Source organism: Salminus brasiliensis, chromosome 17 (assembly GCF_030463535.1).
Source record: "Salminus brasiliensis chromosome 17, fSalBra1.hap2, whole genome shotgun sequence".
Lineage (NCBI taxonomy): Eukaryota > Metazoa > Chordata > Actinopteri > Characiformes > Bryconidae > Salminus > Salminus brasiliensis.
In genome coordinates this window covers 25,727,377-25,754,996 of record NC_132894.1, presented here as the reverse complement: position 1 = coordinate 25,754,996, position 27,620 = coordinate 25,727,377, and the positions used below count along the sequence as shown (strand labels likewise).

The 27,620-nt window shown below is 39.0% G+C and overlaps 1 protein-coding gene across 1 annotated transcript in view; it reads right to left on the bottom strand.

Annotated features, from left to right (window-relative positions):
* pde3b (phosphodiesterase 3B) overlaps positions 1-27,620 on the bottom strand; it is a 71,151-nt gene that overhangs the window by 14,459 nt on the left and 29,072 nt on the right. The window contains exon 2 of the mRNA XM_072661238.1: positions 2,815-2,865. Coding sequence (XP_072517339.1) covers positions 2,815-2,865 — 51 coding nt within the window. The remainder of the gene's footprint in view (positions 1-2,814; positions 2,866-27,620) is intronic.

The following is a 27,620-nucleotide window of genomic DNA, read 5'->3' as shown; positions in this document are numbered from 1 at the left end:
GCTAACACACTTCACATAATGATGTTAACATGTCAATGGTAAATGTCCTTCCACCCAATAAGACTTCTAACATTAATCACTGGTTTTCAGTGACTATATCTGAGCAATTCTGTTGTATTAGGCTCACTTCTATTCCTTTATTAATTTAATACAGTGTATTAGATTGATATTTATCATTTCTGCATGCTTTTTTTTTGTGTGTTTTTTTTATCCACTGCCGACCTTTTGAGTCTTGGTTCCTCTCAAGGTTTCTGGCTTTTCCTTGCCACAGTTGCCCCTGGCCTACCCACCTAATGCTTAAAGCTCTTAAAACAATGGCAATTATTATAATTTTGTTTTAATTCATATATATATACACACTACGATGTGAATGAGACATTGAGGACATAGAACAACAGAACAAGAAATAATGCCTAAATATGTATTTCACACTGCTCAGATACACTAGATGCACATCTATTCTGCATGTTTTTCTGGTGACAACTGCAGACCTACACTTGTTTTGACAGTCTAGGGGTCGTCTTATGTCCCCTAGTGGAAAGTTGCAGCTACAGCAGCCATCGCAGGAATTTTACAGGACAGCTCATCTGCTAAAGGAAGACTTTTAAGACTAAGCACTTCTAAAAGTAGAGCACTTTTGTGATGATGAAAAAAACAGGACATTTTGTTGGTCTGAAATCCACTCACAGAAACATAAGTTTAATGATATTATAGCAGAAGTGCAGCTGTCTATAATCCTAGTTTGGTCTAATCCATCTTCCGGCCCGTGAGCACATGGTGAGTTCATTACACGAATTGTGTTTGATTCCGAAGTGCGGGTTTTTGTAGCCGGGCCGTGATGCCATGAAGCAATAAAGCAGAGTGCTGGTATGGCTACAACCTGTGTGTGCGTGTGCATAGTGAAAAGCGCACAGCGAGCACTTCCTCTGAGCTCTGACGTCAGTTGGCAGGCCTTATGTAAGCCACCTTATGTAAGCCAAGCTGAGGGTAATCCACTCGGCCTTGTTGCAGTTTTCAGTGCAGGCCAGATGGAAGGGGCTAACAGGCCTCTGCATGCTAACAGACTAGCTGCTAGCCTGCTCTTCTATTGCGCTTATGAGACCCTGCTGTTAATGACCAGAGCCTTAAGAGCTCTGGTGCAGAACACCATGTATGCCCTCAGGAACACAAACAAGCACACAGAGAAAAGAAAGAGCAAGAAGAAGAGACATGCAAAACACAATAGCATAAACATGCAATACTTACAATTTGGACTGGGTATTGTAAATATTTTTACAGATGCCAGTCCTGATACCGCAACTGTAATGCTTTCTGAACAACAGTTTACACTTTTCAGCCCTCTTACAAAATTTCATACACACACAAAAAAATCTCTGTGAGACTAGAGATGTGACCCTCAGTGTACAGCTGCTTTAACATTCACTACCAGTCAAAGGTTTTCGAACACCCCATTTTCTTTCTGCCATTTTTTGCCCACGCAAGCATGCTTTGCTTGTTTTGCCATCTTAGCGTTGACTTTTTTTCTGCCAAAAACCTGCAGCTCCAAGTCTTCTTCTCACTGTTGAAAATGACACTTGGTCCAGTGTTAAGATGTGCTACCAGGTGTTGTCATGTGAGCTGCTGTCATCACACAAGCTATTGACTCTCAGAAACTTGATGACGTTATGCATGAGAATCTGTCAGACCTCTTCCTGTACCCGATCTCTTTAGTTTTCTCTAGTTTTAAAGAGCTTTTGGCTGTAGGAAACTGTCCCTCTTAATCTGTAATTTCTCAAAGAACAGAGCAACACTTTAGGAGGTCAATATGCCTTTCTTTATTAAGTGTCTTATAATTATAAGAGGAATCTGAATGCACAATGACCTCAAAATACTGAGGTGCAGAATGTTGTAACATTTCCTACCCTTTTTAAATTAATGTAGATAAGGGGGTTGTAAATTATAAATTATTTACATTAGCTGTCAAAGCCTAATTTGACTAGCTGTATATTGTTAACCAATGACATCCATAAACTGGTTTTGTAGCCCTTTTTCCTCCCACAATGTAAATCATTTTTTAGTAGTTTTTAGTTGATTTTACTCAAAAGCTCCAGCAGTTTGCTGCATACCTTTGTATATTTTAGGTAACAGGACTTTGTATCATTGCAAGTTATTCAATGGACTTAAATGTCAAAAAACAATGGAAAATTCAAAGTGTTCTAAAACCTTTGACTGGTAGTGTACACAAATACAAGTATAAAAACAAGTCTCTGTACAGATTTTATACATATATAAATAAGTTACAATTACCAATTACATAAAACGTTCCAGCAAACGTTGGCAACTCTGGTGACCTTTTTATTTAATTTTATATCATATACACATATATACAGATATACAGATAGATAGATAGATATACAGATAGACAGATAGATAGATAGGCTCACTAATACTGATAAGCCCATATACTATGGTACAAAAGTAATCTGGATGCTCCAATAAAAGCACAGAATTTCAACACCTAGCATCACTTAAAAATCACACAAAACCTGAAAAAGGCAAGGAAGAAAAATGTAGGGCCTGTTATAAAGTCTGTCTCAGACTTCTAAAAGTTCAGGAAATTTTTTTAATCTACTAAAACATTTAAGGAATGTTACATGGATTCAAAAGGAGATTATCCAACTGCATGGCCAATATTAATCTTAAGAAAATAAAGCCTGCCCGCAGTGACGTAAGTGCACCGTGGTTAAACAATGAGTAAAACTAACCCTTTAAAATCAGGGAGAGCAAACACACCACGGCACTGAGCAGAGAACCAAACATGGAATAAAGGCTGACCTGATACTGCGGTTTGTACCACTGTTTAAGGTCCCAGTCCCACAGGATCATCTGGAGGAGACACAAAACAAAGACTATTTAGAACAAGAACTATTCAACAGATGTCACTGAACACAAAGCCTGTGGAAAAGCAAGATTACTTATTTAGAACTATAGTCACATGGTCACAAACAAAATACATTTAAAAGTATGTATTTAATTGATACATTAATTGCCCAAATGTATTCATGCATGTATAGTTTGAAGTAAAAACAAAAGTTTCTGCATCAGCATGCAAACTATGCTTGTGATTTTTTTTCATAAGCTAAGCAGCTGTTGCAAGTTTGTGCCTTCGCAGAAAGGAAAGCAAAAAAAAAGAAAAGAAAAAGAGGCAAACCACTGTAACCACAATGAGACGTCAACAATGGCACTCTTAGATCTTATCTGGTCAAACTACGTCATTTGAGTGCATTTCCACATTATCTGTCTCACAGAAAAGTCTCAGAGCAGGGGCCAAGTCCCACAATACAATCACAAAGCTGGTTCACAGATAGGCAGACTCAAAGCTGCAGAAACTGCTGTCAGAAATTCAAAGAAAAAAATACTTATACTTACAGTGGGGAAAAAGTTACCAATTGTGCAAGTTCTCCCACTTAAAAAAATGAGAGAGGCCTGTAATTGACATCATAGGTAGACCTCAACTGAAAAGAAATTCTGAAAATCACATTGTCAGATTTTTAAAGAATTTATTTGCAAATAATGGTGGAAAATAAGTATTTGGTCACCTACAAACAAGCAAGATTTCTGTCTGTCACAGACCTGTAACAACCAGGGACTCAGATCTTGCAGTGCCAGACGTGTTCCCCTGCTTAAGCCAGTACATATCCGGGCACGTCTGAAGTTTGCTAGAGAGCATTTGGATGTTCCGGAAGAGTATTGGGAGAATGTCTTATGGTCAGATGAAACCAAAGTAGAACTGTTTGGTACAAACACAACTCATTGTGTTTGGAGGAGAGTGAATGCTGAGTTGCATCCAAAGAACACCATACCAACTGTGAAGCATGGGGGTGGCAACATCATGCTTTGGGGCCGTTTCTTTGCAAAGGGACTAGGACGACTGTTCCGTGTACATGAAAGAATGAATGGGGCCATGTATTGTGAGATTTTGAGTGCAAACCTCCTTCCATCAGCAAGGGCATTGAAGATGAAACGTGGCTGGGTCTTTCAGCATGACAATGATCCCAAACACACTGCCAGGGCAACAAAGGACTGGCTTCGTAAGAAGCATTTCAAGGTCCTGGAGTGGCCTAGCCAGTCTCCAGATCTCAACCCCACAGAAAACCTTTGGAGGGAGTTGAAAGTCTGTGTTGTCCACCAACAGCCCCAAAACATCACTGCTCTAGAGGAGATCTGCATGGAGGAATGGGCCAACATACCAGCGATGGTATGTTGGCACAATCACAATGTGATTTTCGGAATTTTCCTTCTCATTTTGTCTCTCATAGTTGAGGTCTACCTATGATGTCAATTACAGGCCTCTCTCATCTTTTTTAAGTGGGAGAACTTGCACAATTGGTGACTGACTAAATACTTTTTTTCCCCCACTGTATATATACTTACTTATATATATATATGATAAAGAAATATTGAAATTTCTTTAAAAACCTATGTTTGTGTATATATGTATTAATTTATATATATGTAATTTCTTTATTTCATGTATTTAATAATTACAAAAATATAAAAATCCTTTCACTCAATACTGGCTGCATAATATCGGAAACACAGACATTGCAATATTTTTTTCATTTTATATATATATATATATATACAGTGAGTCCAAGAAGTATTTGATCCCTTGCTGATTTTCTTTGTTTGCCCACTAATAAAGACACTATCCTTCTGCACTTTTAATGGTAGATATATTCTAACATGGAGAGACAGAATATCAAGACAAAAATCCAGAATATAATTTTAAAGAATATATTTTAATTAATTTGTATTTCAATGAGGAAAATAAGTATTTGATCCCTCTTGCCAAACACACTCAATACTTAGTGGCAAAGCCTTTGTTTGCAAGCACAGCGGTGAGACGTTTGTTGTAGTTAACCACAAGTTTAGCACACACACCAGGGGGAATTTTGGCCCACTCTTCTTTGCAGATCCTCTCTAAATCATGAAGGTTGGTGGGCTGTCGCTTGGCAACTCTGACCTTCAGCTCCCTCCATAGATTTTCGATCGGATTGAGGTCTGGCGACTGGCTGGGCCACTCCATGACCTTAATGTGATTTTTCTTGAGCCAATCCTTTGTTGCCTTTGCTGTATGTTTAGGGTCGTTATCATGTTGGAAGACCCAACCACGGCCCATTTTCAGATCCCTGGCAGAGGGGAGGAGGTTGTCCCTCAGGATTGTGCGGTACATGGCTCCATCCATCTTCCCAGTGATGCGGTGAAGTAGCCCTGTACCCTTGGCAGAGAAACACCCCCAAAACATTATGCTTCCACCTCCATGCTTGACGGTGGGCACAGTGTTCTTGGGGTCATAGGCAGCATTTTTCTTCCTCCACACATGGCGGGTGGAGTTGAGGCCAAAAAGTTCAATTTTGGTCTCGTCTGACCACAAAACCTTCTCCCAATAACTTGGTTCATCTTTCAAATGATCATTGGCATACTTGAGGCGCGCCTCCACATGTGCTCTCTTCAGCAGGGGTACCTTTCGGGCACTGCAGGATGTGAATCCATTGTTGCGCAAAGTGTTGCCAATTGTTTCCTTGCAAACTGTGGTCCCAGCTGCCTTCAGGTCATTTGCTAACTCCTGCCGAGTGGTTGCAGGACGATTTCTGACTGTTCTCAGCATCATTGCCACCCCACGAGGCGAAATCTTCTTTGGAGCACCGGGCCGAGGTCTGTTGATTGTCATGTTATACTCTTTAAACTTTCTGATAATTGCACCAATAGTTGTTACTTTCACATCCAACACCTTACTAATCTTTTTGTAGCCCATTCCAGCTTTGTGAAGGTCAACAATTCTGACTCTGAGGTCCTGTGACAGCTCTTTGGTTTTACCCATGTTGGAGACTTGAAATCTGTGTGATCTGTCTGATTCTGTGGACAGGTGTTTTTCACACAAGTGATTAGTGAGAACAGGTGGCTTCAGGTCAGGTAACAAGTTGATTGGGAGTGTCTAACTGGTCTGTAAAAGCCAGAACTGCTAATGAATACTAAGGGATCAAATACTTATTTCACTCCATGAAATACAAATCAATTAATATATATTCCTTAGATTTATTTTCTGGATTTTCTTTTTAATATTCTGTCTCTCCATGTAAGAATACATCTACCATTAAAAGTATAGAATGATCATGTCTTTATTAGTGGGCCAACGAAGAAAATCAGCAAGGGATCAAATACTTCTTGGACTCACTGTGTATATATATATATATATATATATATATATATATATATATATATATATATATATATATATATATATATATCGCCATTTTTTGTCACTTGAATCAAATCAGTGCCATCTCGCGCCACTAATACCACACACAGCAACGATCAAATAGTCTGACTGCTGTTGTAAGCTACAAGTATAGATAGGTGAGTGTTCGCCATGTTAATCCCCAAGAGCACAGTCTGTCTGAAAGAAGGCACGGAATCAGACCACACGGGGGAGTACTGGCAATATATGACAATATATGAGTGTGTGCTGAGGGGGAAAAAGAAGGCAGATCAGACAAAGCAGTACTCTCCTGCACCTGTGCTGCTTGTCTGACCTGTCGATGGCAGCGGGACACTATTCATTCTGGTGCCAAACCTGTCGCAACAGCATGTCCTCTGACTGGTCCTCAGTTCATATAAACAGCTCTCAAAGACCAGCAGATGGAGCGAAGGCCTAGGGAGAGGGCAGCAAGAAACTCCAAGAAATCCCAGCCCAGAATCTGGAACATTTCAAACAGCCTAAAAGAAACCTTGGAAAGCAGTGGGAAGGCTAAATTTGGCTTAAAGTGGAAATGAGAAAGCACCCTGATTAGTATAAGCCACAACATCATGCCAATCTAGTAGCTAGCCAGAGCTCTTCTTCCGGTCCAGACCCCTCTGGTTACTCTGAGCTCAGATGTTTCATTGACCAGACAGAGATGATCCCTGTTTTTCATCAGCATCTGCTTAACGCTATCAGACATTCACTATGGCAAATAAGCACTGCCATGGCAACCTGACAGAGGCCTGCAAATAATGGTACAAACACCATGGCAACCAGGATGGCGGGAGTGGACCAGGGGAGAGACAGGTCGGAAGGAGAGGAATTGTTTACGGTAGATGACGTTGCAGACGCTCTCAACTGTTTCTTGCTTGGGTCATCACTGACCCGCTTCAAGACGTCAGGTCTGACGAGGACAGCAGCCATTCAGAGTGGACTCCGCCTAGTACACACGCTAGCCTACGTAAACACAGCCAGACACAGACGACACTTCAGAAGTATAGAGTGTGAGACAGAATGCAGGCTCAATAGAAGCATACGGTTTGTTTCATCATGCTCTTTACTTATCCATCTAGTGCTGAAAACTATACAGACCACTGATAAGACATTCAAAATGTAGTTTTTTTGCTTATTTATATATTTTCACTTTGAAATATGTTTAATATCATAATATTCTGATGAGGCTAATGCTGGTGTAAAGTGATATTTTACAGGTAACATTTTGAGCATATTTTGAACTTAATTGTTTTATCCACCTACATTGACATTCTGTAACAGATTTAATTTAATTTTGGTAATATGTTTATTTATTCATTTATTTATTCATGTGTGTTGTTTTTGTCACTTTTTTCCCCTTTTTCTTTCAATTTGGTACTGCCAATTAAGCCACCTCTTCGTCACTCCCCCTAGCACTAGCAATCCCCGGGCTCAATACTCAAACGAGCTGTGGCTTTTAATTGATGGCTGATATTACATAATTACACCACCTTCACCAGCCTAGACTGTTGACACAAGGCAAGTTATGTTGATGAATTACTGCTGTTGCCACCAAATTCTGACCCTACCATATGTCTGCCTCAGATGACATATGGTAGGGTAGATTCACAAAAATGTCCAGTTTTGGTGAACCTGTGCTTTTGGTTTAATGTGTAGTGCATTCTAAAACTTTTTGTGCTCAACAGACAACTTAAAGATACAGTAGCCTGTCCCTCAGCTTGAACCAATCTGTGCCATTCTCTGTTGACCTTTTTCATCAACAAGGCGTTTCTGTCTGTGGAACTGCTGCTCACTGGACATATATATATTTTTTGCTTTATTACACATTCTGTTGTGCTGCAAATCCCAGATGATCAGCAGTTCTACAAATACTTAAACCAGCCTTTCTGACACCAACAATCATGTACGCTCACACACCCCCTCCCTTCTGATTGCATGCACTGCATTGCTGCCACACAACTGGCTGATTATACTTGCCTTAATGAGCAGATGTACAGATCTTCCCAATTAATTGTTTGATAAATGTTTATACATACATACATACATACATACTAGGACTGTCCCCTGAAAGTAGAGGAGTTGAATCACTAGATGGAGACCAGTCAGTCAACAACTGATCAGTCAAGAAGTTTGATCTTTTTTGTAAAATAGACAAAAGCTTACAAAATTGCACAATGTTGCATTTTAACAAATAATTATAAAAAACTGGAATCATAAATACATTATGTTCTAGTGGGTCTTTTTGGAGCTTACTAAACTGTTCACTGTTGAGGCAAGCTGAAGCTGAGAAGCTTAGGCAGAAGGGTGGTAAGTTAGACTAGTAATAATGATGTTTCAGAAAATGTCTAAAGTATGAGGGGGCATTTTTGAAGGAGAACCCTAATGAACCCTAATGAATCCCAAATCAGATCTGTATATCTCTGCTGGGCCCGTCTTAACACGGGAAAGTAGGACCATGCATCTGCCTTGTGATTTATATTAGACAGGTCAGTTTAATTATTTATTTGTTTACATCTAAGGTTTTTTTTATTTTATGAAAAATACAGTCATCTAATAAGCCTGTAGACGACAAGAAATTATTATTTCAAAGTGGAAAATGCTGCAAATATCTGACAGGCCTACCATTTTTCTTTTTATCTGAAAATTCAAAGCCTGACTCATTTCTTTTGTTAATTTAGTTTCATGTTTAAAGAGAAATAAAGAAGCAAAATGATCCTGTTAAGAAAGTGATTTTAATGTGTAAAATATAGAGAGCTTATTTTAAACATAAATACATGCATGCTGTCTGTCTCAACATTCCAAATCCATTTGGCAGCCCGACATTATTTGTCTGTAATAAAATAGTCTGCAATTTTTTTTATCATATACAGCATCTTGTTTACTCATTTTAAAATACTTAAAAACATGTTCTCACATGGGAAATTTTCGTATTAAAAGGCCAAATCTGCTTTGACTGGGTGTAGTACAGCCCTAGCACATAGAGTACATGCATCTCATTTAATGCCCTCACACGCTCATGCTTTCCTGGAAAGATGAAATGCGGGTATATAGTGCGAATAACAGTAACTCAAGATGGAGTCCATTCAGTCATGCTAAATTTTTAAAGTGAGGACAGGAAAAAGGATTGTTCCAGGGTATGTCATTTACATAACTGCTCCTACATTGTCCAGTTTGTCCCTGCCATTGAACAAGCTAATATAACCCAACTGATGCCACCTGCTATATATTAACATTGTCCAATAAGCCACAGCCCCTCAGAAACTTACTACAATGTGATTTTCATTATGATGCAAATTATAGACCTCGCTCATCTTTCTAAGTAGGAGAACTTGCACAATCAGTGGCTGTCTAAATACTTCTTGGCCCAAAATACAGTAAGAGTAAGAGTAAAATGCGTTAAACACAGTCAGTTAAGGGTCAAATGCTGCATCCATATGGCACAGTCACAAAGCAAAAAGTCATCTTGAACTGGTTCCAAGAACATGACAATAAGTTCAGTGTTCTTCAGTGGCCTTCTCAGACACAGGATCTGAATCCAACAGAACTTTTGGGGTATGTTAAAACAAGAGATTCATGCAGCATGAAACTGCTCCTAAAAAATCTGCAGGAACTCCATGACAGAATAATGTCAGCATGGACCAGAACCCAGCATGGACCAGAACCTCAATGGAATGTTTTCAACATATTGTGAAATCCATGCCCTGAAGGACTGGGGCTTCTTTGAAACCAGTATTAGTGTAGTGTTTCTAATAAAGTGCTCAGTGAGTTTAGATGCACCAGCAGCAGTTTATGCATAACATTTCGTGTGTAAACCAAAGATGAATGTGCAGAGAGTGCTGTTGTCCCAGTCTGCGCTTCTGTGGGTGTCAGTCCGCTGACGTAAGCCTAACACCCCTCACAGCACACTGCCTTACTGCAGCTGCTGTGAGTGTGGGAAAGTCCTGGCTCTTGCAGTCAGCCAGTTTGCCTTCCAAACACAAGGTCGACCGTCCGCCCTGTCTTTGCTGACTCCAAGAATATCAAATTACTGCACGCCTATTACTATTATACATAGTGTTTTCCAGATAAACCCTGTGTTTAAAAAATGTTATTTAATAAAGCAGCTATAGACACTAAAGATTGATGATTTTGCAGTAACAGACTACTTGCTTGCAAGTGACAGCCCTTGTATCTGAATTTGGGCACAGAACCCAAATAATTTTTGGAATAGTCAATAGCCAAACAGCAAAACTATGTAACATACAAAACTGGGTGCAAACAGCTAATTTATACCACTGTTTTATAAACTGCCAATACACTTCATGTAGCTTTATCAGTCTCAAAATTTAATGCCATGGAATTTCCTGGTGATGTCTGGATTAGCCTGGATCCAAACACGGATGGGGGCTGATGAGTGAAGACGTGCTGGCTTGTAAGAGTGGAAGGGCGAATCTCACAGGAGTGTGGAACATTCCGACATCGAGGGTTAGACAGTAATGTGTCTCCTCTCACTCCAGGTGTTGTTCAGAGATTGCATTTGATGGCCTGCAAAATAGTCAGTGTGCACTTACGGTCAGTCAACGTTCCTTTAACTGCCCCTCCTATTCATAAGGGGAATCTTTAACAAATTACAGAAGTGGGACTTTTGCTCACAGTAAAAAGTGTGTGACTGCTTCTTCACACCAGATGACTTATGCGGTCGCTCACAGCCAAACAGACACTGCAAATGGGTTGATGCATCACTTGCTGCTCTATCAATTATTAACACCAGCCATGATGAGGTAATGGACTGTGCTCCACAGGGACAGATTGAAAGTGTTTCTGTGATGACATCACATACGGGACAGTGTTGGTTTTGCTTTCAGCAGAAAACAAAGCCCTCCACACAATGGCACATTATAGGTTCTAAAAACAAAAGTCCCAAATAGATACCTAATGTTGCTGTGACCGATTCAATCAAGGTCAATGCTTTAAGTATGGTCTTCTGGCCATGAACTTAGCTGGTATTTGCAGCCTTCGCAAATCATTGTTTCTGAATGTCCTGGCTAGAAGCTGCTTTGGGCATTGGCATTTATTTGGGAGAGCATGAGTGTTTAGGGCGGGTATCAAACAGTCACTGCCACTGCTCATGAGATCTAGGTCTAGTTTCGGAGACTTACAACAACAGAAGTGACACTAGGTGGCCCAGGATGCACAACAGAATCAAAATAAAAGAATGTTAAATGTGACAAAGGCCTAAAAATAAACAGAAAAAAAAGAAAAAGCTGAAGTACCTTTATCTGTAAAACACAGCTAAGGACTAATCAAACTACGTTAACTACTAGCTGCTGTCCTCCATATGGCCCAAGTGGCCAAGTGGAGCCGGTCTTGGTAGGCAGCTTGGCTGGCCTTTCCATTGCCAAACTCCAGCACACAGCTGGCCTGCTAACTGGCCTTTCGCCACTGTTTTGGCATGGCCCAGAAGAAAGGGCCCTCAGGGGTGGGGAAAGCTCCAGTGCATCTGCTCTCACAGGGCTGAAATGAATACCCTGACTGCAATGAAGTGTGCGAGGGAAACCAGAGCTGCTCACTTATAGCATTCGTGACGTCAGAAGAAACAGAAGTAGTCGAGTTGGCGAGAGAGCGAGTTTAAATTTGCATGTGTGTTTTTATGACCCATTTCCTGAAGCGTGGTACACATATTATTGTTCTTGATCTTGAAGTTTTGGTTATTCTTCTCCTCAGTGCTTCTCACCAGCACAACCATGAAGTTAACTTACAGTACAGCTACAGTCACAGGTGGGCTAAGATTTGCATATAGTACTGTTTCTGTGTCTGTATGTAGCACTCATGTTAAAAGGCCCATCCCCAAGTGTGAACAGCTGCTTCGGCAGTTCTCTAATTTACAGCCAGACTCTGTGAGGCCACCTGCCTCCAGTACAACCAGATGCTGATGACGCAAGTTACAGGGCTGGCCAGCAGCGTCTAACCTAGCAGAATAATGTTCAGCAGCGGCCAGCCCAGCGGCGTGCCGTCCAGCAGGGCCCAGCCCCTTTCACAGCTGCACCTCTTTAGGGCTCTCCTTCTCTCCCAGCCACACCTCCCTTTGGGCAGATGTGGAGCCTCTGAGAGCCCCTGTTTCTTCCTCTCTGACCCCTCCACTTGCAGCACTGACTTCGGGAGTGCAGCCTCAGGCCCTAAGGCCTTTTCACAGAGCGGTTCTCCGTCTCTCTCTCTCTTGGTCTCTGACACGAGGCAGAGTGTGTTTGAGTGACAACACAACACACTCAGCTCACTGTCAGGGTGCCTCAGACATGAAGGCTGGGCTTTCAACATCTTTTTCCCTCTACCTTATTCACTTCCCATTATTCGATTATGTGTAAACTGTGTGCTGGGACACTCGCTGAATTGTCTCAGACACCAAAAAATACTCCACGAATTCAACAATTACTAACTGTTTACTAGTATAATACTTTTGCATAGTCTTTTCAAATTTAACAAAAATATATATTTTAAATATCTGCTACAATACTAATTTATGCTACAATACAGATTTTTTAAAATTTTTTATCATGCCACTTATTCCCTCCCATCATTGTCCAACACATTCCATTTTTTTCTGCATTTTGGGAAAAGGCCTGCAGAAACACAAGCAGAAACAGATTAAGCTGCCACTTCACAGTTCAGAGTAGAAAAGCTACTAACTCGGTGCGGAAATCTCTGCTAAACTGTCAGTCTCCCCCGCGCAGGCTTCCAGTCTGGGCTCTTGGCCGTGTGCCAGGCGGCGAGGAGCTTGCATAATGACAAACACGTGTTTGCAGGAAAAACAAAAATGCCACAAGCTGAGGAAGGTCAACACTATTACGTCAATGATGAACTTTTTCCCACAATGGCATGTTTCAGGCTCAAATGGGCCATTACCATTACGTCTTTGTTCAGTGCCCTCAGTAACAAAAAATAGCACCGTCGAAGCAGACGACTAACCAGCGCAAAAGTGAGACAATGCAGAGCAAATACCCATGAGAGTTTTTGGGTCATAAACTACTCATGTGAACGGTTATAAGCCAGTTTGTGGCTTTTCATCCACTGAAAGCACCAGTAGTTTTTGGGTGGCATTTGTAAAATCATGTCAATGAACAGGTCTAGAAAACAAATGATACACAAGAAGTGTTACTTCTACTATTTTTATGCAGTTTTTCAAAGCTGAGCTAAAATGTTCCTGCACCAGAAAAGAGAAGGCAGAAGACTCTAGCATTAGTGTGAGACATATTGACTTGCTATACTAAACAGTCTCCGGCAGTGCTGCGTGAAAAAAAAGCCTCCAGCCTGCAAGGCTCTGCTGCTCTCTCAGCCCTGCGCATTTCTTCCTGTTTATTCGTGCAGGCCAGAGTCTTTCCTGTCTGCTTTTAACAGTTTACTTAACCTGCTTCATTCTAGAAAATCATTTTGAACCATACCAAAGGACCCCGTGTTTTGACTGCTTGCGAAGCTTGCAGGTTTGGCTTAGTAATTTACCCTACGTCAAAGATCAGCTATAATCTAGCTTAAATTATTTGCTGCTTGTGTGCTTCATTTGTCTAGATTAGATTAGGCCGCAGAGTCCTAATCTAACAGAAAAGATGTACAAATATATCAGAGAACAGTAATAACACCCACACAAGACAAGTACACAACAATACATATCTAGATCACACACACACACAGAACTGAGGGTGCCTTGCAGACAGATTTGATTCAGACATGGAGTCTGATCCAAAGTTTACTGAAACACACTTACTAAATCAAAGTGCCATAAATAGCTGCAGACAGGTGGTGTTTGGTGCAGGTAAAGTTTTATCTGAACTCAATATCCTCTGCTGACCCAGACTTCAGCTGTGCTGCCGAGCACAAATGGGCTCACACAAACGGGGCATTGGCCATGTGCCCCATCCACACAAATATCTTGAACAGTTCTGCCCAAGTTCTTTGTGCTCAAAAATGACCTACTGTAATAATGCACTCGACTTGTGCCTGGTGATGGAACAGGACTCGTCTAGTATGTTTGCACCAGCATGGGCTACAAAGCATACTGGTTTGAGATGTACCTCAGGTAAAACTAGGTGGGCAATTGATGTAACATTCCTAAATTTGAACATGGCAAAAATATAGCATAATGCTTAGACCCATTAAGACACATTACTATATGTATTACAAGTTTTTGATACAATGTTTTTCAACAAATTGGAACAGAACCTCTAGGGAAAAAAACGAAACTACTTAACAAAGAACAGAAAGGGGGAATATAAATAGTACAATAGGCTGAGGTTACTATGCATTTACTTGTTACTATACATTTTACTATACAAACCTAGCAGAACGACATTTACTCGCTTTAACACACACTCACAATTTATTGGAAAGAGTGACTTTGCCACAATTAACGCTAGGTATGCGAAAGCCAACAAAAGGAGTCATGATGATCAACAGAACGAACAACTGCCACAAAATGATCCCTATAGTAAATTCTAATGTAATGTTAGGAAACAGACATTAAATATGTTTCATGTTTATTTTATTTTATTTTTTTGATTTCATTCATATAAAATATCACAAATTGACAACTATTTGTGTCCAATCTGCTTGCCTTTCAGCTCTGGCCTTATTTTTGGTTAAACAGCTATGGTGTATGTATGATGACCAGACCAATAGAAATGCCCAAAAAGATCTTAATTCCCCCCCCATTCACTTCTACTTGCTTTTACTATAAAGTAACTATTTAAGTTATTTTTTTTACCGTGATTAGCCAATACATACATAAAGTACAAAAACACAAAGTCTCTAGAGTAAATGTACCTATTAAGCTCATGTACCTATAAAAGTATGCTACCACCTTTGAGCTTACATGATATCTTAAACAAATAAGTGTGCTTGTTACTACCTAGTTCCTGCAATTGTAAGCCAGTCAGATAACTGCACATTAAGACATGGCTATCCATGTTTTTACACTTGCTGTAGGCCATTTTGAAAGCTGACCAAAAAGGAGTCACTGACATTTTTTGATGATTTTTTGATTTACTGACAGTTGTTTAAACTTCTAATTTGGGGGTCACTACTTTTTGCAAATTTAAGAGATTGATGCTTGAAACTATGACTTGGATCATACTTGGAGCTTGTATTTGTGAAATAGTTAAGAGTTCAATCAAAACACTTTAAGACACAGAACAGCTGCTACAATATGTAGTTAGTATACTAGTCATATAAGATTGTGTGCTACACCAATATGGCTTGTATTTTAAAATCCATAATACCATAAATTTTCATTTTTTTTTTAATGGTCAAATAGCTGTAGATTGCCCATATATTAAAGGATTCATATTATTGTGAGATGAACTTGTCCCCTTATGCCCTGTGACTTTTATTACACCCCAAGTATTACTATAATTTCTTTCTAAATTATAACAGTGAGGAAAAAAGCAATCAAGAAGAAAAAGTATAATTTAGTAGACATCAGTATTGTTTGTTCATATTAAATGCATAGTGTTTTTTTTACACTAATTTTCTAAAAATAAATAAATACTTAAAAAATTGCTGCAGCTCTAGTTAAGATCAGAGATCTCCCTTTAGTCTAATTTACATGGAATCTCTAAATATTTCATGAACAGACTTAAATTAATTTAGTGAAAAGTTTAAAAATATTAGACCAAATAAAAAATATTTCACAGCCTTAATATGACAAAAGATAATATATAAATCTATTTACTAATGGATATGTAATTTGTCTACTACACAGTGGGGAAAAAGAGAGCGAGGTAAAAGCACCAAATTTCTTATTTAAGATAAACTTTGGTGCAGAAAAAGGTAAATTTTCACAAAAGTGAAATATTCTAGCATAATAAAAGCACTTTCCACACAAATCCCCTTAAATGTCCATAGCCAATCCATCTAGTTAATGCTACATGGTACTATTAGTTTGAATGACCCTACACAGTGTGAGTGAAATAATGGCTCTGTGCTGGATTGTAGTGGTTTGGTACTTGTTATAGACTTTTTACCTTCAAATAAAATGTTCTAAATATTTTTTTAAAAACCTATTTAAATCAAATGTATTGTTGTGAGCTTATTTGAAAAATAATAGAAAAACTAATATTTTTGTCCAAAGGTTTTTATAAAACCTAAATGTGAAGGTGTAAAGAAACACTTATCATTATGTAACTTAGCACACTCGTGACAATGGATGGTCTCTGTACTGGCCCCATGCAAAACCTCAGAAATAACCTTTCTGGTAGTGAAAATCATGGGAAATCTTTCAGTCTACACGTATTTCACAATTAATCTACCACAGTATAATCCTAATACACCCACTAAATCTTTCCACATTCTTAGTAGGACTTTTTTGCTCAATTGCACTCAGATACACACAGAATTGAAAGTCACTGTTACCAGTGGATAATAGAGCTCTGCTATTTCTTCGATTCATTGGTCAGGTAGGCCTGTGGAAGGGAGGGGACAAACATACAAACAGGCCTGGCACTGCTGCTATGGAGCACACTGCTGGTAGAAGACAGAGCGCAACAGGAAGGCTTTACCTGATATAGCAATGGCAGCCAGATCGTCCCGGGCCTTGTAAGGGAACATCTGGCTTTATTTGGAGGTGGGGTGAGGGGGGGTGTGAATCAGTGAGGACAGACTGCTCACATAAACAGGGCTGCAGCATGCGCCTTGGGGCCAACAGACCTCCAGCCAACAGCAACGCCGCCGGCCGAGCTGCCATTTATCATAGCACCCCTTGAGAAATCGCCTGTTGACAACTAAAATCATTTACAACCAAGTGTCCCGGCCTCTTGCCCCAAGGCACACTGTTTTCATAGACAATTTTCCAAGCTGACCCATAAGCCCTAGTCCAACCTATTCTGAAGTTTAGAAGTGATTGACAGCATTCCAAAATTCAAATGTGGAAGTGTTCATTTAAACTATATTTGGATAATTAAATACCATGTTAAATTGTTATTCTAATAAATCGGTCAATTGGACAAAAACAATTATCAACAATCACTGTTGAGGCACAAAAGGAAAGTTGCACCAAAAGTTTGGGAAACATAGCAGCTCAAATGTATGTTTAATATTAAACATTTATGTTTAAATACAAAACAATCATAATAATCATAAAAAATTAAAAGCTATTAAAAGATTAAAAGATATTGGGTTTTGGTAGACACACACCAGAAAAAGCTCTAATGATCTATAACCTAATTATAAAGCCATTTCAAATATTAATAATTTCACTTTACTGTTTACTGGAAATAATTTTAAAAAAAAGTACTGCAATACCTGTGCAAGGAAAACACAATGTGCTTTTAAAAACTGCAGGTACATCAAAAGTGTGGAACAAAAAATAAATAAACCAAAAGGTCTATTAAGAGCTATAGTTAAGTGAATACAATGCATATGAGCACAATACCTCAATAATACTGTGAAGAAATCTCTGCAGAAACTGTTAGCAGCCCCAAACAAGCTGTGTGGTTTTGTTTTGCTGAAGGAAATGCCATGCTAGAAAAGGAGTACACTCTCTCGCTCTCTCCATCACACACACACACACACACACACACACACGCTCTTATGGCATGCATAACCACGAGCATAAGCATCCGAGCCAAACTCACCTGCTTAACTTTTTCAGTCTTGCTTGCACACCTGCACTATAAAGTGGAGCACGCTTCCATCCAACAACTACAGACGTGTCAGAACCTGTCTTAATAGCCCATTGACCTACAACGTCACAACATACCATACGTTTGTTTAACTGCCTCCCCATCTGCGCATTCTTAAATGAAAATTACAGTTTATTGTCAATCAACTCATTCTGTGATCTGGCCAAAATACTTTGGAATTGCCATAATTTAATAGATGTTGAATTCTGCCCAAAGCATGGCTTGCGAAACACCTTAAAAATGCCAATTTGTCGCCAAGTGAAAGTGTAATGACTTATTTTATGGGAATAATAAAACAGTCCTGCGCTGGCAAGCAGTAATGTGATATCAGTAGGATTTTTTTTGTCTTTGCCAAAACCTAGCCGACTAAGATGAGATTAAAAAAGAAGAGCATTAGAAGAAAAAAAGTAGAAGAGAAAGAGAATGTGCAGGAGTACGTAGTATCAGTGGCATTTTGGCCTCGGATAACACTCTTATGGCTTCCCACATTTTCTCAGGCAAGCAAGAATGGTTTATATCCCAAAAGTACGACACGTCTAATGTGTGAAATGTCTGTTCTGTGTCTAGTACATGGCCAAATATGTACGTCATTAAATTCTGTAAGTGTCATTTCCCTGGTGTGTCGTCCAAAACCCAACATCAGCTTTTTTGTTTTTCTGTTTGTACTTAAACATAAATGTTTAACATTAAACATAAATGTAAGTTGCTATGTATCCCAAACTTATGTAGTATTTATACAGTATTTATTTAGTTTGGCCAATTGACATTTGTTAGAACAATTTAAAATGGAATTTAATTACCCAAATATAGTTTAAATAAACACTGCCACATCTGAATTTTGGAATGCTGTCAATCAAAATTCTAAAGTGCAGAATAGGTTGGACTAGGGCTTATCTGTCATTTTGGATAATAGGATGATAAATAAGCTTATCCCCTCATGTGCATTTAACAGAGCAACAGGGTGGGAGCACTGTGGGAGCTCACCAATTGGTGAGGTCACGCTCTAAAAACAGGTGGAAAAAAACAAGCCCACCATTGTTTCGAGTTTAGCAACATGCTGAGCTCAATTAGAAGGAAAAGCTGCGACTGCTCAACAGGCAAGAAAAATGGGCAAGATATTAAAGCAACTGCTAAGCAACCGGAACTGGGCCCAGATGTTCATAAGCATGGTTGAAGATAATAATAATAATAATAATAATAATAATAATAATAATAAAAAGTAGTGCTCAACTTTAATCTGAAGCTACAGAGGACCACAATCAATATTAATGCAAACTAATTAAACAGTCATATTACTAAGCACACAATTCTATGAAGACAATGTGCAAATGATAAGGACATACCAGATGTATTTTGTCTCATCATGGCATTAGCTGAATTCATCATATTAATTATGGAACAACACTGTAATGAAATCCAGCTTGCATTCTTATCTTTTCCATGTTAGCAAAATAAAAAAATGAAAAAGAATGTGACCTTAATTCCATGCTTCTTGGAATCTGAACACACATTTAATTTACAAAAGATAACACTTGTTATTTTTGGAGATTTACACAAGGAATCCAGAAAGGGATGTTATTCTCCTTGCTCATTGCTTCTAAGGAAAGACAGCACTACAGAAATGTACTTCTCCCACAAGTTTTTATTTATATATATCTAATTTTTTTCCATTCTTGTTCAGAAGTATTTGGACAGTACCAAGTCTTTTGTGTACACTAAATAAAATAATGTGTTTTATCACATATGCAAATTCACCCCTTGCCTTCACCAAATGCTGAGTGTATTGCCAGGTCTTTACTTGTATTTGGGTCCTTCCCACATGCTCAGTTTCAAAAATTCAACCTTTCAGCAGTAATTTCAATTAACACCAGGGACCCAGTTCCATTGACCTTCCTTAATGACATGATGCTAACAGTGCTGGACCTGTTTGTAGGTGCTTTCTCTGAGTCACATGAAATAAGCCACCATATTCTGACCGGACAGCCAAATTAGCTGCCAGTTTTGTTACATTACCTAAAAGATGCCTGCACTGGCTTGCATTACGTGAGTAATTGGGGGAGAGGGAGGGCCATCCTAAACACCCAACAAGTGTGAGGTTAATTGTGCTCACTGGAAATCCCAGCCATGGAGGACTGTGACGTCACCACGGACTGGGCAATGCTTTAGATGGCTGTGCCACTTGGAATTCCCTGCGTCCTTCATGTTTGTCAGATGATGTGAAATGCTTTGGACCATGAGCCTTTTCTTTTTCCATCCTCTTCCAATTCAACCGTCCAAGAGATCTTGTTTCAGAACTTCACTAGCTTTGTATTCTGCAATCGTCAACTTTGCTACACTAGGCATTAAAGACTGTGGAAGGCAGCTAGAGTTCGCAAACGCTTTTCTTCTTTTGAGGAATGCACCGAATTGCTTATTTGGACAACCCTAAAATTCCTTCCATCTCTCGGACACATTTGTTTTGGGGTTTTAGGGTCACCCTAAGGAATTGAATTCCATTCAAAAAGGGAAACTTGTATATTATATTCATTCATTACACACAGACTGATATATTTTCAAGTGTTTATTTATTTTAATTTTGATGGTTATAACTGACAACTAATGAAACCCCAAATTCAGTATCTCAGAAAATTAGAATATTACTTAAGACAATACAACAAAAGGATTTTTAGAAATGTTGGCCAAATGAAAAGTATGAACATGAAAAGTATGAGCATGTACAGCACTCAATACTTAGTTGGGGCTACTTTAGCCTGGATTACTGCAGCAATGCGACATGGCATGGAGTCGATCAGTCCGTGGCACTGCTCAGGTGTTATGAGAGCCCAGGTAGTGGCCCTCATCTCTTCTGCATTGTTGGGTCTGGCGTATCGCATCTTCCTCTCGCAATACCCCATAGATTTTCTTTGGGGTTAAGGTCAGGCGAGTTTGCTGGCCAATTAAGAACAGGGATATCATGGTTCTTAAACCAGATACTGGTAGCTTTGGCACTGTGTGCAGGTGTCAAGTCCTGTTGGAAAATGAAATCTGGTCATGGAAATAAAGTTGGTCAACAGCAGGAAGCATAAAGTGCTCTAAAACTTCCTGGTAGACGGCTGCTTTGACCTTGGACTTCAGAAAAACACAGTGGACCAACACTAGCAGATGACATGGCACCCCAAACCATCACTGACTGTGAAAACTGTACACTGGACCTCAAGCAACATGGATTCTGTGTGTCTCCTCTCTTCCTCTGGGACCTTGATTTCCAAAAGAAAAGGCAAAATTTACTTTCATCAGAGAACATAACTTTGGACCACTCAGTAGCAGTCCAGTCCTTTTTGTCTTTAGCCCAGGTGAGACGCTTCTGACGCTGTCTCTTGTTCAAGAGTGTCTTGAGACAAGGAATGCGACAGCTGAAACCCATGTCTTGCATATGTCTGTGCGTGGTGGTTCTTGAAGTATTGACTTCAGCTGCAGTCCACTCTTTGTGAATCTCTCCCCACATTTTTGAATGGGTTTTGTTTTGTTTCATCCTCTCTAGGGTGCGGCTATCCCTATTGCTTGTACACTTTTTTCTACCACATCTTTTCCTTCCCTTTGCGCCTCTATTAAATGTGCTTGGACACAGAGCTCTGTGAACAATCGGCCTCTTTAGCAATGACCTTTTGTGTCTTGCCCTCCTTGTGCAAGGTGTCAATGGTTGTCTTTTGGACAACTGCCAAGTCAGCAGTCTTTACCATGATTGTGTAGCCAACAGAACTAGACTGAGAGACCATTTAAAAGGTCTTTGCAGGTGTTTTGAGTTAATTAGCTGATTAGAGTGTTAGAATATAGTTAGAATATTGAACCTTTTCACAATATTAAAATTTTCTGAGATACTGAATTTGAGGTTTTCATTAGTTGTCAGATATAACCATCAAAATAAATTAAAAAAAATGAACACTTGAAATATATCAGTCTGTGTGTAATGAATGAATATAATATACAAGTTTCACTTTTTGAATGGAATTACTGAAATAAATCAACTTTTTCATGATATTCTAATTTTATGACCAGCACCTATATATTTTAATCTCCCTAATTCGTCAGGTAACTAGGGAACAGACATTATCTGGCAATAAACCTGCTTATTGGTCAATTGCCTAATTACTTTAAGGTTGTGAAAATGGAGGGCTGTGTAAAAAGTGACTAAAAGCCAGTAACAAGTTAGCAACATGCACTGCTGAACTTAAGCTCAAACTGACTACATTTGGGAATTTTTGTTGCTCATTTGCTGTTGTACCGAACTTGTACTAAACCCCAATATAATGCACAGAGTATATTAATAGCTCATATTTGAAAGAGACAGTGCAATAATGTATAATAATGTGTTTCAAATTTGTTAAATATAGTTGAGATTCATCTCTGACCACCTCTGAATGTGGTTTGAATGATCCAATAATAATTTGTTCACAATGCACCTTGGGTGTGTTCACGCTTTGCATTAACATGCGGTTTTGGTAACTGGCTCACTTTCACTCGACCACATGAAAAGCCAGGTGTAAACAAGAGTCTTGTCCAAAGATTCTATTACATATCATATGTCCCAATATTAAATTCATAACCAATACAGTCCCTAATAGCCTTGGGTTCCACACAGTCAGGACCAAATTGTAATTTATGAAGTGCTAGAAGATCATCCCTAAATATAAAGGCGGTTTATGATGCAAAGGTCCTTTATCAGCAGGTTAGCATTATGACTCATTTTGGCAAATTCTTTAGCATTCCAGAAAAGTCGCCAATCCATGACAACAGCAGTTCAAACAAGAAACAATTCATCACAAACCCCATTTAAAAACATTTTTTGTATGTGGCAGACTCATACTGTCTCACACACACACACACACACACATACACACACACACACATACACACACACAAACAAAAAAACCAAACAGAAGCAGGTATTGCATTTGCCAATGGCTCAGAGAGGCTGGGAGAAGAGGAACCAATTAGTGGAACTGCTGTTCCCTTGGTGAGTACCTTAGATCCACATGCGTCATGGAGACTAATGCCTTCAATAGCTGTTTGGGCAAAGGAATTTATCTCCTTTAAACAATTATTTCAATTAAAGAAAGACACTTGCTTAAATAAAGTAAATACGTACTTGCAGATGGAGCTCACACATGTATAAATATGAGGAACATTGAGATGGAGGATAGTAAATGATCAGTGCATTAAACACTAAACCTTAATGGCTGCAGCCTTGGACTATAATAAACCCTCTAGACTGGACTTTTAGAAATGACCGGGGCAGCAGAGGATGATAGTACAGAACTGCATTTGCAATAGCAATTCTGTGCAAAGACTCACGCATGACCTTTGCATTACTATCACTGAGGTTTGCAAAACAGTGTGGCGAATGATGCAACAAGAGACAATTTAGTGTCCGACTAGAACAATTTCCCATTCATTTATGACCAATAGTGACACTCACCACAAGTTTATTTTGTCCCGAAACATTTACCAACTCATTATTAGATGATAATGCACCTCACAGACATGTATACAGAGTCTCGGCAGAGGAGCATGAGCCGTCTCTGACTGCATAGGTGTTAGATTACCATCGAGAATTTAATTTATACCTTAACCCCTATGCTTAATTACGACATTGCTTTTAAAACATATCTGGTGCTACTGAACATAGCCTCATAGCCTACTTGCAGTTTCTGACGTGCAGATTGCAGTTTAAAATGCAGTACATGTACTTTGTGCCAGTTTGATGTATGCAATAAGTGAAACACTTTTTTCAATGATTGTATTGTGAGATTGTTTATTTAGTCAGTTGTTCTCATGTTCATACACATTTCCAAATTATGCTTTAATTAAGGAAATAACTAAAACCTGATATTTAAAAGTGTGGCACTCCTCCAAGTTTTGGGAAATAAGAAGCAAATGTAAAACCTAACATGGGTAAACACACAAATAGAGACTACAATACTGATGTGTATATATATTTTATACACACACCTCAAACAGTCATAACATTACCGTCAGCCTAATTGTGGTCCCCTTTGTGCTGCCACAACAGACCTGCCCATTCAAGGCCTGGACTTCTGAAGACCTCTAAAGGCGTCCAGTGGTATCTGGCACCAAGACATTAGCAGTAGATCCTGTCCAAGTTGTGAGATGGGTCCTATATGGATCACATCAATGAGTATTAGGTGCCAATGACCCTGTCACCAGTTCACAGGTGGATGTTTGTCCATTTTTCCTGCTTTTAACACATATGGCTGTTATGTAATGGCTGATTAGTATATGGCAGTAACCAATTCAATAGGGTCAGGGAATGGACAGAGGGAAGTGGTGCAGAGTCAGTAACTGATAGCTAATGTTTTGAAACTGAGTGTTAAAAAATGTGTGCATGAGATTTAAAAAAAAAAAAAAAAAAAAAAAAAAAAAATCACACCTTAAATACTATGCCTTTTGATGATTTTACCTGCTTTGCTACTGTCAATAACATTTTGCCTGGGTGAAAACTCCAAACCACTTCATAAATTGTAGCTCCACAAGTTTGTGAGTGGCATAGTAATGTCATTTTTGCCTAATTCCACCCCACAGTATAAACTTTCTGTTCAAGACAAAAATTTAAAGTTTATAGGAATAAAGCAAAGGCCATGTTTAGTCTCTCGTAAAAGAGTTTCAATGCTTTATGTTCCTCAAAAGCCCTCAGGATTCGCTTCCCTTAAACTAAACATTTGTTGATGCCATCTTATGATTAACTGACTGTAAATATCATTTTGTATTTTCCCAGCAGCCATTTTGAGACACAAATTACTCTTTATCTTCTCCCAGAGTAGTTAGCTCGTACATGTGGTGTCAATTTGCACTAACCAAACAGCATCGCTAATAGAGCAAGGCATGTAAAGAATGCAAAAGAATACTTTCCACTTGATCCTCAAGGGTCTTTGAAACTATTATCACCGTACAGTTTTTTGAATTGCACTTTAATGAAAACAAAAACAACATGAACACGGTGTACAGTCATCTCAAGAATTATAGGCGGGGAGAACATCCCCTTAGATAATGTTATGGTAGATGTTATTGGCGCAGCGCCGGCTCAGGTATTGACTAAATCATTTTAAGTAGTCCAGTCTTCATCTAAAGTTCTTCAAGAACATATATATAAAAAAAACTTTAAGTTCTAAGGGTTATCTGTAAAATGCAGCACATTCCAAAGAATAGGTCATTTTGGGCTTTTTTTTCTTTCATTCTGATATAGGACATATAAGGACATCCCAGTTGAAATCTCTTTAAACATATTACTTATGAAGTTCTGTATATTGGGTCATCACATTCTTAAGCACTCTTATGGATTTCTGTAAGCAAAATTACTTTATATAATACATAATCAGCTGTAAACCTTTCTAAATAGGTATAGCAACATATGAACTAAGTAGAACAATCAGGACTAGTCAACCCAAAACAAGAAAGTTTTCACTTGTCATAAAACTTGAACTTGGAGTTAGCAATTATTTCTCTCTGCTGTCCAGTGAAAAAAATATGCATCTCTATTTCTGTCGGCTTAGTTTTCTCTATCAGTTGAACCATCTAGCTACTCTGGAAACTGTATGAATAGACCAAAAGAAATTATCTACAATTACTTGGAATAAACTCTTATTGTACATTGACTTCCATTCAAAGTTAAGAATATGTGCCCTCTCCTGTAGAGCCACCATTATGGAGATAACATTATGGAAAAACTTTTTTTAATTGAAAAACCACAAAATACGAACTTGGATAAATGTTCAAGAAAGCGCCTAAATGTACTCAAAAAAGCAGAGCTGTGAACAATTCTGCAGTATAAAAACATACTGAATCTGACTTTAGAACTCCTCTGTTTTTATTTGATACAACATTACAGCACATCTGTCTCTTTAGAACATCACTGTGTTATATATATATATATAAACCAAATAAAAAAAGGAGGGTGAACTGCATGGCTTTAAACCGCTTTAGTCATTTAATGTGCACAAGATATTACTCACAATTAACCAACTCGCATTTTCAGACCCAAGGTAACCTGGCTGGCCCTGCTAATTACATGCATAGCTACATGCATGTGGCCGTCAAGCAAAAGTAACAATCCCATTTGCTACTCTTTCAAAGTAATTGTTTGTGAAAGGTCACAGGGTCTGTATGGGAAGCATGTTGCTGTGTAATGTTACACCACTTAGCCCAGCATCAACGCCATCTCTTAGCAGGTTTAAACTGTCAAGCCTGTCATCAACAGCACACAGGAGCAGCATGTGAAGCACAGTCAGGCTTTGTCTAGTGAGCTGCATTGCCTATGGTGAAAATGACATGGGGAGGGATACGGCTCGCTGTTCTACATCTGAGCCTGTTGGTGTCTACGAAGGCCTGCCTCTGTTGTCATCATGCACTGGTGATCAGATCTGCTTGTCTATCAGGAAAGGGGCAGATGCCAGAGAACTTTAGCGACCCAGGGCACATGGCGTGCACACGCGAATACACACTCCCTCGCGCCATACCCCTGTGCGTGTGGGAGGGACAAAGCTTTGCTGTACTTCTACATCTGCTAGAGTTATCCCTCTTTGAAAGCGCTGCTGAAGCCCTCCAGCTGCTGCAGTCCTTCTCCGTGCGCAGGCAAATACAAAAGCACAACAAAATATTCTTTACACTCCACATCCCAGGAGGCTACTAAAAAGGCCATTCCTTATTAATCAGAAGTTTTAAATAAATTAATTAATATTTATATGTAGAATTTGAAACTTGTATATGACTATTTAAAATAATATTTACAGTAAATGAGAAAAGAAAAATGACAAAATATTCTAAATCCCCAAAAATGCACACGTTACGCTGCTGAAATGATTAAGTTGCTTTACTGGACTTAATATTCTATAGCTCAATTTTAATGGTCAACCACTTTCAAATGCTACAGTTTCTGTATGGTTTTCCTTGGTTTTCCTTGGAAAACTAAACAACAACAAAATAATAATAATAAAAATAAAAGCACACAAAACCAAAACACTAAAGTCACACAGCTGGCAACTTATCACTTTGACAGAAGAGCAATTCAGTCTCATACAAGTCAGTCTGGGTGGGCAACAATTATTATCTAATACAGCGTGCAGCTAACACCGTTGGAGTGTGTGTTTACAAAAGTATCAACCTCTCTCCCTCTGCACTAACAGCCACGTGATTCCCACAGACGCCTATCACACTCTTCATTAAGGCACATGCTTGAGTGGCCTGTTTATCTCTAATGACAGCTTGTGTCATTTACAACACACACAGAATCCCAAAGTGACACACACACACACACACACACACACACACACACACCTCATCATGCTCAACAGACAGCTCTCTAACGTCTCATTACTTAAATAATTTTTTTTCTGCCCATATGTACTGCTTATGGAGGCCATTTTGGGACTAACAATTAGGTATATATGAAAGGGTGTGTGTCAGAGCATTGTCAGAACTTTGTAACTGTAAACACAGCCGTACAGAACATAATTTTTTTTAACTCAAATTGTTGGACTGAAGCAGTCATATCTTTCAAGATATGTCTGTGCTTTGTAGAAAAAAGGGGGAAAGAAATATTCTGATGGCATTTGTATATAATCTTAATCACTAAATTCTTGGATCCGGTTCGGTTCACACCATGGGTTAGAAATCATGGCACAAATTCGGTGCACCAGAGAAGAAAA